Source organism: Sander vitreus, chromosome 18 (assembly GCF_031162955.1).
Source record: "Sander vitreus isolate 19-12246 chromosome 18, sanVit1, whole genome shotgun sequence".
NCBI classification, from domain to species: domain Eukaryota; kingdom Metazoa; phylum Chordata; class Actinopteri; order Perciformes; family Percidae; genus Sander; species Sander vitreus.
Genome location: NC_135872.1, coordinates 4,663,903 through 4,678,141, shown reverse-complemented (window position 1 = coordinate 4,678,141; position 14,239 = coordinate 4,663,903). Strand labels below are relative to the sequence as shown.

General features: G+C 39.5%; 2 protein-coding genes across 3 annotated transcripts; both read right to left on the bottom strand.

Moving 5' to 3' along the window:
* Window positions 1-1,311: 1,311 nt before the first annotated feature.
* On the bottom strand, window positions 1,312-6,410 carry LOC144533105 (uncharacterized). 2 transcript variants are annotated; one of them, XM_078274254.1, is made up of 8 exons: window positions 6,292-6,410; window positions 5,829-6,140; window positions 5,409-5,690; window positions 3,983-4,066; window positions 3,857-3,885; window positions 3,578-3,679; window positions 3,055-3,123; window positions 1,312-1,916 (listed from the first exon to the last, which is right to left on the bottom strand). In XM_078274254.1, the coding sequence occupies exons 1-8, from the start codon at window positions 6,350-6,352 to the stop codon at window positions 1,785-1,787; spliced, it is 1,071 nt and encodes a 356-aa protein (XP_078130380.1). In that variant the 5' UTR covers window positions 6,353-6,410; the 3' UTR covers window positions 1,312-1,784. The 2 variants fall into 2 exon arrangements, with proteins under 2 accessions (XP_078130380.1, XP_078130378.1); XM_078274252.1 differs by having other exon boundaries at window positions 5,829-6,143; window positions 6,292-6,408.
* Window positions 6,411-10,384: 3,974 nt separating this feature from the next.
* LOC144533740 (uncharacterized) lies at window positions 10,385-14,239 on the bottom strand. Its single transcript, XM_078275287.1, has 7 exons — window positions 14,118-14,239; window positions 13,655-13,954; window positions 13,245-13,520; window positions 12,723-12,815; window positions 11,750-11,778; window positions 11,271-11,339; window positions 10,385-10,933 (listed from the first exon to the last, which is right to left on the bottom strand). Exons 1-7 carry the CDS (start codon window positions 14,176-14,178, stop codon window positions 10,781-10,783), a joined length of 981 nt encoding a protein of 326 aa, XP_078131413.1. The 5' UTR covers window positions 14,179-14,239; the 3' UTR covers window positions 10,385-10,780.

Sequence of the window (14,239 nt, the reverse complement as noted above, 5' to 3'; positions counted from 1 at the left end):
TCCTCTCCTTTACCTGATAAAACTGAAAATATTCTCACCCAAGAGCAGGGGTACTCTATTCTTCACAGTCAACATTTAGATTGCAGGACTTGATTGGATAAGGATTGGAGTACTCTGAGTTTAGTCTGCCTGGGCAGTTTCAGCAGCATACAGTTTTACACCCACGGTGTTTGGAATAAGATTGTCAGCAATCACATATGAGTGCATGCAAGGGCCTAACTTTGGGTTCAACATCGGGGGGGTTCAGATCTCCACTTTTGGGCAAAATGGAAATTTTGAGCACATCAAACACTTCATTTCCTGCATTCTGGTGAATTGTTCTGCAACAATTTGTGTCTTTACTGCATCGAATTGCGGTGCAAATGTCTTTATTTATGTAAAGGAAATTGTAATTAGATATTTGGGGGGTGGGGTTGTTTGATTACAACCCCCCCAACCCCCCCCCTGTAAATTACACATACTGTATGAGTGTATGTTTGGGTGTCTGATGCTGTGCAGCGTGAGTGGGCAGTTAGTGAAGGGTCTCTGCTGCCGCTTTCTGGTGAGAAATAGAACAGTGTTGTGTTTGAAATAAAAGAGAGCTATGCAAGAAACTGTCCAACAGAATTTGATTTGCTTGAGACAGTTTTTCTGCTCATAGATGAACAAAAGTGAAACAAAATACATCTTACTCAAAATGTGTTAACTATACAAAGACATACATCTGCAATCTTGTGGGACTTATCATTTATTCAGTAAAGCCCATAATCCGATTTACAGAACAATCAGCAATATTCACTTAAATGATATAACAACACAATAATTAATTGTGAAAAACGTTCATTGTGCCCATGCAGGAACACAGTACTAAGAATACAGAATACATCCAAAATGTCTGCTTCCTGTTCTCACACTCTCCGCCTCTAGAGTCTCAACTCTGTCAATGGCTTCATGTGTTATTGAGCTGGTTATTATTAATTAAGCCAAGAAGAAAGGAACAGGGGTCATTATAGTAAACTAAAAAACCCTAACCCTAAAACTAAAACGAAAAAAACAAACAAATGAAACATATATTTAGTAAACTGAAACTTAGAAAAAACTAAAACCTTCAAGAAAAAGTTAAACTAAATCTTTATTGCCAGGTTAACAAACAAATAAAAAAGAATGTTTTCTATAGGCTCAGTCTGCTACTAGAAATCTAGACGCACTCTAGCGGCAGCAAATGTAATTTACAGCCAGGGTCAGTCTAGCAACTCGAAAAACCAAACTCTAGTCAGGCCAATCACATCTTGACGTAGGTCTGGCTTGTCAGGCTATTAGTCTGCCAAAAAAAAATCCAGTGCTGGTTTAATGGTATCAGTATTTTGGATAGTCACTATGGAAACATTAATCATGTGACAAGGGCTGGGAAGATTGGCAGCACAGGCAGCCAAGTGACAGGATGGTGCTGTGCCATAACTGCTTTAAATCAGACACTAAAGTAGCACAAAGATTAAACATTAAACATCATGGCTATTCTCCAATCATGTATTTTGCATGTACATGTTTACAGCTACAAACAAAACCAAATATATAAGGAATACTAAACCTTTTGGAAAAACTGAAGCTAAACTAAAACAAGCAAACACACTCTTAAAAAATAACTAAACTGAAATGAAATCGAAAAGTCAAAACATTGAAAGGAACAACATGACCAACTATTAAGATCAATCTTATTATAACTCCGCTTGCTTTGACCTTACGTTTCTAAATCTACGATCCAAACAATCATCACTGTTATAAAAACACACACACACACACACATCTTATTTCTTTGGCCTGCCAGCGTAGGTAGGGTCGAGGTTTATGGGATGAGCAGAGGCTCCAGCAGAAGAGGAGGAGGAGACCTTCACAGTGCTGTAGGTCACTGCATCATCATTGTCATCCTCACCGCGGCCCTGGAGGGAAACAGCACAACTAATGATTCACACACATATCATCTTAACGCAACTTCCTGATTTTGCTGCCGTGCAACAACTCAAATATTAACTTTGCTGCAGCTTCTATATGCTGATTAGATTAGTGAAAAACTCTGTGGGATTTTTTATTTTTGGATTTTAATTTGATGTCACTGACTTTCTTTTCAACAGGGGATTTGAGTGAGTTGACATGTTCTTGATCAGCAACAGCACAGGAAGTTGAGCATGTGAAGATTGTTGGAAAAGATAAATGGTTGAGGTACTACATGTTTTCTTTAGATGGTGTTCATTAGAAAACAGACAGGCGTCATGGTGATGTTTGATTGAGAAATATCTTGTGAGTACAGCTGACATCATGGAAATGTGAGGTGTTATCATGAATATTCACAGCAAACTTGTCTTGTCTTGTCTTAACAAGTTTGGACCATAGAGGCTGACATCAGAATCCTAAATCCTAAATAATGAAGGATTCAAAAAGTGAAGTGACACTGGTAACACTATAATATATTAGACCAGGGGTCTTCAATGTTTTTTCAAGCCAAGGACTCCTCATCTGAGAGAGAGATGGAGCAGGGACCGCCTACTACATATATTTGATAAAATGAAGTTGCATATTTAACTGGGCCTACAATAAAAGCCTAAAGCCTTCATACCTTTTTAGTGCATAGAAAACTAAGCTATAAAAATAATTGTTGGTGTGATTTTATAAATCATGTTATAATGGTCAAACATTTAGGATGAACTGTATCTGTGGATGGCCTACCTTAGCGACTGCCTTACCTCGCCAGTAGACCTATCATAAATGTGTTTTTTTTTTCACAAATAGGCTGATTTTTATTTGCTAATAATATGTTGGATTCATGTCAAGACATTTTAATTTTTGAAAAAACGTTCAAAAGTTGCACAGAAACTCCATTCATTTTGCCAGTTAGACAGTGTGCGGGAGTTTCTCTGCATCCTTTGACCTACTTATCCCCCTCCGACATATTCTTCTGTAATGAAAAAACTTTAAAAAAAAAAATTAACAATGATTTGGTGGCCCCCCCTGCAGAAACTCTGAAGACCCCCTTAGGGGCCCCGGACCCCCTGTTGAAGATCTCTGTATTAGACAGTTTACCTGGGCTCTCCTGCTGGTCTTCTTGGTGTAGCTGATGGAGGCGTAGGAAACACCATCTTCAGGATCAGCCTGCACAGAGGAGACAACATAAAGGCTGATCAGTAACGTGGATTAATATTGACTCACTTATTCTTAGTCTATTTGATTCCCTTCCATTATATTTGCTGTGTAGCTTTCATAAGCGGCCAAACATCATCATCATCATCATCTGTGCAATTGATCCAATACGACAGTCCCACAACAAATACTGCCAATATAAGAAGAGTTGATTCAACTCTGTGGGCATTGTGGAGGCTGTTTGTTGTTTGCGTTGCTCCCTTTTCTTTTTTCCCCCTCATAATGCATCCTTTGACCTTTGCACAACCTCTGACGTTCTGTACAATAGAGTCAACAATGTTTATTGTTTAATAATCACAGCAAATTTCACTTCAAACTTGTCTTGTATGGACAACAGAGACTGACATCAGACTCATAAATCATAAATATACGTTGACTAGGATCATAAAAAGAAACTAAAGCATACCTGGGCTCTGCTGTTGGTCTTGGGATTATTAAAGTATTTCTGATTCTGATTCTGATTCTTGAAGCTGACTGAGATGTAGGAACCGCCAGCTTCGGGATCAGCCTACACAGAGGAGACGACATAATGTTGATTATACTCTGGTCATTTTGGAGCGCTGTTGTTTGCATCCTTTGACCTTTGCTGCTGTTCAACCATTTACTTTCTGTACAATAAAGTCAACAATTGTTTTCTTATTTTCTGTCAGGTCTTTCAGGTGATTATTCAGTTTTAAAAACTCACCGTGGTGTCATCCGTCTGTGTTTTGTTCCCTGAAAAGAATAAAAAGGAAAGTTGGGTTTAGCTTCCTCAGTGAATGTCCAGGTTTAACTAAACTTCTTGTTTGTAAGAGTTTCATCGGTGAATTACCTTTAGCTCTCTTCCATCTGAAGACACCCACTGGGATTATTACTACTAATCCCACAAACACAATGATGAGCAGCCACCACCAGCCTGGAGAGAGAAGTAAGGGATAAACATGATAAGAGGTGTTACACATTACGCCTGAGTAGCTAGGTTTATGGTCGCTGTAGTGTCCTAGTAGCGAGGTTTGCGTGCCAATGAAATGACAGCATCATGCTATTCAAATCCACATAACGGTAGTGGATGGAAAAAATGCATTCATTCGCTTTTCTTTTGTTCGTCTTTCTGGAATTTGGTTAAAGTTCGCAATACATTTGGATGGAAACCTGGCTAGAGAGAGAGAGAGAGAGAGAGAGAGAGAGAGAGAGAGAGAGAGAGAGAGAGAGAGAGAGAGAGAGAGAGAGAGAGAGAAGAAATGAATAAAGGGAGAGAGCTGTTGAAAATGTTATTTTCTGATTGTTTCACAGTTGTTAAGTTTTAAAGCACAAATAAAAAACCTACACCTCTGCGGAAAGGTGCCACATTGCCGGATTGAGCTTCATCCTGTCGCTGCATGTGTGTGTGTGTGTGTGTGTGTGTGTGTGTGTGTGTGTGTGTGTGTGTGTGTGTGTGTGTCAGTTTATCAGGTAAACATACATACCGACCGAAAGCACACGGCAGAGGCAAAACACCAAAGCACATGAAAACACAAAGTGATGTCATCAAATGCTGCTGCTTTGTATCATAATATGCTAAAGGTAGTGACAAAGCTCTATTTGGAATGAGAATTGGATGTACACCTTGCATGCTGTAATTGGCTAGGGCGGGGGGGGGGGGGGTTACACTAAGGCCCAAAGGCTCTTTGGTGACGCCCAGAAACGTCCCGCACGCAGAAAATAGAATAAGAAAAGAAAAGAGGAAATATATGGAAGTAAATCTGTTTCATCGGATTTTGATTTATCGCAATTTGCATCTGAATTTGAGCATGTTGAAAATATATTAGTTGAATCTTTTACATTGTATTTTGCATCTAAGTTCGGTATTTAGAATTTTTCAACGTTCAACATTTTTGATTCTACATTTGTGAACATTGAAAAAAATAAATGGGAAAATGAAAATTTGAAGAGTAAAATGGAGAGGCAAACAGTTGAGATACATATATTCAATGTATACATATTCAGTGCTAGAAATGCAATGGCTTTTCACTTTCAAAATCTGATGAAACAGATTTACTTCCATAGAAATACAGGCAGAGGGCAGGTTGTCTGCAGATACAGACACCACCACACACTATAAAGTCATAAGTATATATATATATATGCTGCATATTATACCTTTAACGAATACAAGAACAAAATTAAACAAATTAAAGTAATATTAAAACCTCAGATCCAAAGAAATATTTAGTGTAATTATCCACAAAGCCATTATAAACAGTTCATCATGTTCTCACCTGATTTCTCTCCTGAGGACTGAGGAGGGATGAAAGGAAACAGCTGCACGTTTCCAGTTAATTTGTGTATCACTTCACATTTCATCAACTGGTAATACGTCTGATAAAAGCCAGATGTTGTAAATGTCACAGTGGCTGAACAGGTACTTGGTGATGTCTTCATGTCTTTGAAATCCTTCTTATCACCCTCATACAGCCACTTCACTTTGACATGTCGGCATTGTTCAAATGTCGACACAGAGCAGTTGAACGTCACCGTATCATTGTTCCGCTGTTCGGTCGCTGGTGAAGACGGAGATATTTTGAGAGATTAACATATTTAATTAAAATGAACTTCATCATTGTAATCATAATTATTATAATACCTCAGCATATTGTTCTAACAAGACAGTTGGTAAACATTATGATGTAAATACTCACGGTTAATAAGAGACAGATCAACAGTGTCAACCTGTTTCTCTCCTGATCTGACCTGTCTGCAGGTGTAACGACCAGCATCCTCCTCTGTGACCTTCTTTATAACCAGAGAACAGTTCTCTGTAACACTCAGTCTGTCTGATTTAGCTTTGGCTTCTTCGTGAATCTGCCCGAGTTCACACAGCTCCACTGTGTTTCCTGATGCACTGAAGATCCAGTTAGTACAGTTACATTTATGCTGATCATCTATCACATTACCAGGCAAAGTGACTTCATCTCCAACTCTGACTGTAAAGGAGAAATATCCCCCAGCAGCTGCTGTTGAGAAAAATAGATAGAAATGTGATAAACTAAAACATGAATCTGTTATGTTCATAGTAAGTGTGACGACAGTTTTGGATAAGTCTTATTTTTGGCTTCCAAGAGTTCACTGAACTCACCGCGTTACATCAAAACTTTCTCTTACCTCTGAACTGAACCAGCAGCATCAGAAATGAAGACATCATAATCCATCTGAACTGAGCCATCGTGCTTCTCTCTCGCTCTTACGCTCTCGACTGTCAAAGTCTCTTAATTGCTGGCTCTCTATTTCCTGTGGTTACTTCCTTTAAATCAACTTAATCTCTCCTCTGTTTCCTGTTGAATTGATGTGTGATATTTGCCTTTATTCTCTCTAAATGTCTTGTCGATATCAGAAGAGTGAAAAACCTTGTTCAATTTGTAATTTTTAAGTTTGATGCATTTCACTGACTTTCTTTCCTACAGTGATTTGTAAACGTGAGAGTAACAGTTGCAAGGTCTTGATCAGCATTTGCGCAGGAAGTTGAGCGTGTGAAGATTGGTAGTTAAAGGTGCTCTAAGCGATGTTGGGTGACGTGACGAAGTATTGTCGAACAAAATGGAGGCTAGCTCGTTGTTGTCTAGTACAGCTCTCCTCTAGCTAACTTCCCCTCTTCACACTTCCCTCTCCTCCACTCCCCACACCCCCCTTCATGTGCACGTGCACGAACCCCAACCCCAACCCCCAAAATCCTTCTTGTCGGTTAGTGGCTGGAACACTGTTTGTTATGTTTCGTGGTGGAAGTTGGCACAGTTTGTTTTTGTTGCCGTTTTTTTACAGTGTGTTCAGGGGACAGGCAGCTAGCAGATAGTGAGGAGATGTTTTTTTTACAGTGTGTTCAGGGGACAGGCAGCTAGCAGATAGTGAGGAGATGTTTGCTGTATGTGACAAAAAATGTTGTAACCTAAAAAAACGCATGACATCGTTTAGAGCACCTTTAAGATAAATGTTTTCAGTCATACAACTTATTTTCTTTAGATGGTGTTCATTAGAAACCAGACAGGATTCATGGTGATGTTTGACAGCACACATGAACACACAGGTGAAGAGTCAAACTCCTCGCCCAGCAGGATTTCACTCTTGATGTCTGTTGGGTTGGCCTCTGTGGTTGGCCTGTGGGAATTTGAACTTGGTTCAAATAAACAACTTTTGAGTCATGCATTTGGAGTCCATTCCCTCAGTGTGTGCAAACCTGACACTTATGTAAAATATGATGAGATTATACTGTATGTAACAGCAGTGGACTCTGTGGTGAGTTGATGTTGTTGATCAGTGGAGTCAGACAGAGGCAGAAGGCTCTGCATCGTTTTCATAGTTCTCAGTACCTTCATCTTCATCATTATGTTGCTGTGAAAATGAAACAAATGAAGCATTTCAGCCAGGCATGGATTGGCCATCGGGAGTACCGGGAGATTTCCAGATGAGCCGCTATATTTCCGTGCATTTTTTTATTTTTTATTTTTTTTTATCAGCCCATAGAGAGAAGAGAGGTCACATGATTGGCCCACTTGTGTGTCTTTTAATGTGAACACTGTCCATTCACATCCTTGGTCTTTGACTGACCGGCCCACAGAGAGGAGAGAGATCACATGATTGGCCCACTGGTTTGTCTCTCATCTGAACACTGGCCAGTCACATCCTACTATGGCCCACTTCCATCCTACCATAGAGAGAGCGCATTTAGGTCCCGCCCACATCAGCAGCGGAATAACTACACAAAGTGCCAGTAGCTAGCTAAAAACACAAGATTTAAGCATGTCAAATGATTATTTTAGCACCCTCGTCTACCAGAGAGGACAAGTTAGCTGTTAGTGAGCTAATGTTAGTTATGTATTAGCAAGCTAAGGCACTTACAAACATAGTACTATAGATTTTTGATTTATTGACATTTCAAAATAACAAAAGTGTTACATACTGTGAACAAAATGCAGCTTTAGCTTAACTTACAGACTTATCACTTGTTAACTAACATTATACAAGACATCTTGATGACAGCCATGCTCCACCCTCAACCTTTAGCCATTTAACCATCATGAACCAGTGAGTACATTATCATACTCTCTTACTTACCACTCAGCTAAGTGAGAGTATTAGGGGCTAGTATGCAGGGTTCAACATTAACTTTTCGTCCACCAGCTAAATGGTTAGTGAATGTTAAAATGTACTATTTTTTGGGCTGGTGGGTCAAGCAAAACTACCAGCCACTTACATATTTTACCAGCATTTGGCTAGTAGATGGTGCTAATTTTGAAACCTGCTCGTATGTTCATGTGTTGAAGGGGACTGTAAGGACGGTTGGTGTCCGTCCGATTGTGGTGGGCTGGTCTGGGTCTCAAAAGTCCAGGGCTGATTTTTTTACCCCAGTCCAGCCATGATTTCAGCAGCATACTGTATTACACCCATGGGTTGGGAAAAAGATGGTCAACAATCACATATGAGTATGTTGTGAAGGGTCTCTGCTGCCGCTCTCTGGTGAGAAACAGAAATGTTGTGTTTCAAATAAAAGAAAGCTGAGCAAGAAAATGTCCAGAGTTTAATTTGATTGAGACAGTTTTTTCTGCCCATACACAGAAACGTTCATCTCACTAAAAATGCGTTAAACCATACAAATAAATACATTTGCAATCTTGTGGGACAAATAATTCAGCAAAACGCAATAATAACAATCAGATTTACCTAAAGAAAGCAATATTCACTTAAATGATATAACAAAACAAACAAGACTACATTTTACCAAACCATCATGCCCCTGCAGGGTCACAGTACTATAGTCTCGCATTGCCAGACCTTCCTCCACAGTGCCACGGAGGAGTGTATGGCTAGTCCACACAGCATTCCGAGATTGGAGAAAAACGGTGCTCTGGTTAATTGGCAATTCTTTAAACTAATCACAATCGTCGTGGACTGAGCCAGAGTGCCTCTGCAAAATAGCCTCGGGAAGGAACTTGTTTTGGTGGAACAGAAAACTCAGATTGGACAGTCTAGCTAGCTGTCTGGATTTACCCTGCAGAGATCTGAGGAGCAGTTAACCATAGTCCTCAGAAATCCACCGGAGTTTAAAATGCCAACACAAAGAAAGCCCAAGGTAACAGATATTGTGGATATAGACTACAGTACTAAAAATACAGAATATATCCATTATGTCTGCTTCTTTTGTCACACTCTCCTCTCTCAATCGCTTCACGTGTTATAGAGCTGGTGTTGGATTCTCAATTTGCTGCAATTAAGCCAAGAAAATGAAGGAAGAACAACATGACCAACTTTTAGGATCAATCTTATTATTACTCTGCTTGCTTTGACCTTACATTTGTAATGATGAACATAATAATGAGTGTGGAAGACTAAGGAAGAGTCTGTTTTATCCGAGTGTGTGTGACGTCACCACTTCAGGGTTTTTCATGCTCTGCACACAGTCCTTTAATGTTAATATAATAACTCAGAGTCATATTAAAGCTCCAGTGAAGAGGTCATTTGCATGAACACTTTTGGGTATTTTCTTGTCACGTTACATGCATTTATTCATTATTTAGACAAATGTTAGAGCCCAGCGCAACAAGAGGTGTTCAACCCAACAGAGGTCAGCTGAGCACAGGCAAGCTTGTAGTGTGGTCTGTGTTGTGAAGAGAGATAGAAATACAAAACACTTATAAACCTGAATGTTTTTTTTTGTAATTTATATTATTATCAGCCACATAAACGGCAAGATTGTTACAGATTACATTTAAGCTCGATGAAGCCAAACACAATGTGTAATATTATCACGATGTCTGTCTCAGTTGTGTGTATTCCTGCTCATTCTGCCTCTCTGTCCCCCTCTTCAGCCACATTTATACTTTTCACAAGAGCCTTTACAATCATTCTTTACCTGTCCACCAGATGCCCTCACACTTTTCTCCTTTCATCCCACATCGTGCCACTCCCATCTGACCTGCAATCACCTCAACTCTCCTCAACTGAGCTTCACCCTCTATCTCCCACCTGCACCTCATTTACTCATCACAGCAGCAAATGATAGAGGCACTACACTGCAGGAGCTCTGTGTGTGTGTGTGTGTGTGTGTGTGTGTGTGTGTGTGTGTGTGTGTGTGTGTGTGTGTGTGTGTGTGTGTGTGTGTGTGTGTGTGTCTTCTTGTACTCGCTACATATTAAGGACCACAACAACTTTTTACCCAACAGAGTGAGGCAATTGTTTTTTAAAGTGAGTGCATTTTGCAATCGTGTGGGTCTAATCATTTATTCAATAAAGCAAAGCATAAAACAATAAGATTTACTGAACAAAAGCAATATTCACTTAAATGGTATAACAATACAGATAATAATTACTTGTACAAAACCTTCGATGTGCCCATGCAGGGTCACAGTACTAAGAATACAGAATATATGTCTGCCTCTTCTTCTCACCCTCTCCACCTCTAGAGGGAGTCTTAACTCTCTCACTGGCTACATGTGTTACAGAACTGGTGCTGGATTCTCACTTTGCTGCAATTAGCCCAAGAAAAGAAACAATGTGACCAACTTTTAGGATCAATCTTATAATAACTCTGAACTGAACTTTGACCTTACATTTCTAAATCTATGATCCAAAACAGTCATCACTTTTATAAAAACACAATATCTTATTTTTTTGGTTTGTTGACGGTAGCGTAGACGTCGCTGGGATCAGCACAGGCTGCGGCAGAAGAGGAGGAGGCTTTCACAGCGCTGTAGGTCACTGCATCATCATCATCATCATCATCATCATCATCATCATCATCATCATCAACATGGGTCTGGAGGGATAGAGTACAACTCATAAATGACATCATCTTAACGCAACTTCCTGATTTTGCTGCCAACAACTGTAATATTGTTTTTGCTGCAGCTTTAATCTGCGGATAAGATTATGAAATATCTTGTGTGTGAAGTGGACATGTTGGTCTTATGGTGGTGCTGCTGTATGTGCCGACAAAACTCCGCCATTTATCGTGTTGTTATCATGAAAATTCACAGCAAACTTGTCTTGGAACACAGAGGCTGACATCAGAATCATTAATATCTGGATATATATAGGATTTAAAAGATTAATAATCCATTAACACCAACACTATAATATATTAGCCAGTTTACCTGGGCTCTCCTGCTGGTCTTCTTGGTGTAGCTGATGGAGGCGTAGAAAACACCACCTTCAGGATCAGCCTGCACAGAGGAGACAACATAAAGGCTGATCAGTAACATGTTGATTAATACTGATTAACTTGTCTATTTGATTCCCTTCAATTCTAGTTGCTGTGTATCTTTTATGAGCTGCCAAACATCATCATTATCCGTGCAATGTAATCCAATACAACAGTCCCACAACACATAGTGTCAATATAAGATGAGTTGATTCAACTCTGTGGTGCATTGTGGAGGCTGTTTGTTGTTTGTGTTGCTCACTTTTCTTTTTTCCCCCTCACAATGCATCCTTTGACCTTTGCTGCTGAACAATTTTAATTTCTGCACAATAGAGTCGACAATGTATATATTCTTTTCTCTTTCAGGTGTAGAACTATACAATATAAAGTCACAATTTTATCAAACTTTGAGTATTCAGTATTAAAACTCACCATGTCGTTATTTGTAATTAGTTTTTTCCCTGGAAAGAAAAAAAAGAGAGTTTGGTTTAGCTTCCTCAGTGAAATTCCAGGTTTATCGAAATTTCTCGTTTACAAAAATTTCATCTGTGAATCAGTGTTGGAATTATACCGTGAGCTTCGGGGGGTACAGCTAATTCCACTGGTGACGTCACTCTCCATTTTCTATAGGCTTACACACATGACAACCACTAATCTATATGCAAAATTCTCTGAATATTAGTGCAGATTCCCTCTTGTTAAGACATGCAATCAAGAATGAAATTGCACAAAATGATAAATCGCCTCATTAAACCTCTCCCCGTGTCAGTATATATATGGAACTGCTGCTACAGCGTGTGATTGTAGGCCTAATGTTGTTAAGCTAAGCAGCAGCGATGGTCGTGGCCGCTGAGTGGAAGGAAGACCTCCAGTTAAACCATAGCGATCTTGCTACTCAATGTTTTTCAAAGGTTGGCTATCACTATGTTACAAATGTTAGACAAATGTATGGCCACCGCTTGTAAACCCATTCGTATATCGATAGGCAGAGATTAAAGTTGAGATTAAAGTTGATTCAGCCACATTCTCTTAATTTCGCTGACACACCAGCGCCTGCGCCCGTACCTGGTACATACATTGTTGACAGCTAATGAAGTGATATCAAAGAACCATAGCAAAGAACACAGTCTGAACGTTCCAGAGAAATGGTACAGCCCAATGGGGAGTGAGGGTTTGAAAATCGTATTTCATTAGATTATTTCCTGAATTGTTGGTATGTGATGGTAATACTGCATTTAAATACATACACTTTTGGATAGGCTAACATTATATTTTATTACATTTTTTCAGTACCCCCCCCAAACTATTATTTTCATCCCTTTTGGGAGGGTCCAAGTCTCATCTAGTGGGGTCGAACCCCCCCCAATATCCCCTGTAACTTGAACAGTGCTGTGAATGTCTTAACCTTTAGCTCTCCTCCATCTGAGGACAGCCACAGTGATTATGAAGAGAGCTGCAACAGCCACAAACACAACGATCAGCAGCCACCACCGCCAGCCTGAAGGGAGAAGTTAGAAGTGTTAAATACAGTCAGAGGTGTTATGATGATGAGCTACTTGTTAGCGTGTTCTTGTGCTGTCTTTATATCTCTGAGCTCTGAATGAACAAAGAGTCTTTTGCCTGCGTGTCTTTTCTAACTGTAAATGTAGTTCTGTTCTGTTCAGTCACTATCTTCTGGTTTTCTTCCATCATCATTTTCAGATGTTGAGTTGTTTGTCTCTTCTGATGTCCATTTATTTCCTGTTGTTGATTGTGGTTTCATTGTTGCTAGAAATATTGTAGTCGTTGTTGCTTCTGTTGTTGCTGCATCATCATTTTAACGGCTACATTAACAAAACTGTACAGTATATCATGGAAGGAAGGATGAAATACAAAAAGCTTAAATTTAAACACATTCAGTGTAATTATCATATCATCATGTTCTCACCTGGGTTCTCTCCTGAGGACTGAGGAGAGATGAAGGGAAACAGCTTCACTTCTCTACTGTAATCCTCTGTCACTTCACACTTCAATAACTCGTAATCCTTTGACTTCTGATTAAGGTGAGATGTTGTAAATGTCGCAGTGGCTTGACAGAAATGCTGTGTTGTATTCACGTCAGTCTTATCACCCTCATACAGCCACTTCACTGAGTGTCTACACCCTGACTGTCCCAACACAGAGCAGATCAAGGTGACCGTATCATCGTTCTTCTGCTCAGTAACTGGTGAAGATGGAGATATTGAGAGAGAAAGACAACAAGAGTAAAATTAACTTCATCACTGTAATCATAATTATTATAATACTTCAGTATATTGTTCTAACAAGACAATTTGAAAACATGATGTAAATACTCACTGGTAACAACAGACAGAAGAACAGAGTCTCCACCCTGTTGTTGTTCTCCTGGTCTGACCTGTCTGCAGGTGTAACTACCAGCATCCTTCTCTGTGACCTTCTTTATAACCAGAGAACAGTTCTCTGTAACACTCAGTCTGTCTGATTTAGCTTCGGCTTCTTCAAACAGCCTCACTGTTTCTCTTAAACCACCGAAGGTCCAGGAAGTACTGTCACACTTATTCTGATCATCTATCACATGTTCACAAGACAAAGTGACTTCACCTCCAGTTCTGACAGCGGAGGTGGAATATTTCCCAGCTGTTTGTTTAGAAAAAGAGAGTTAAATGTGATAAACTGAAATATTAATATGACTGTTATGTTTATAGTTAGTGTAATAATAATTTTAGTTTGCAAATGTGTCTCATTTTCAGTTTCCAAGAGTTCACTAAACTCACCACAAACAAAACGTGTGTTATCTTACCTGTAAAGTGAACCAGCAGCATCAGAAATGAAGACATTATAATCCATCTGAACTGAGCCATCGTGATTCTCTCTCAGTCTCACGCTCTCAACTGTCAAAGTCTCTGACGCTGCTTCTTAAAA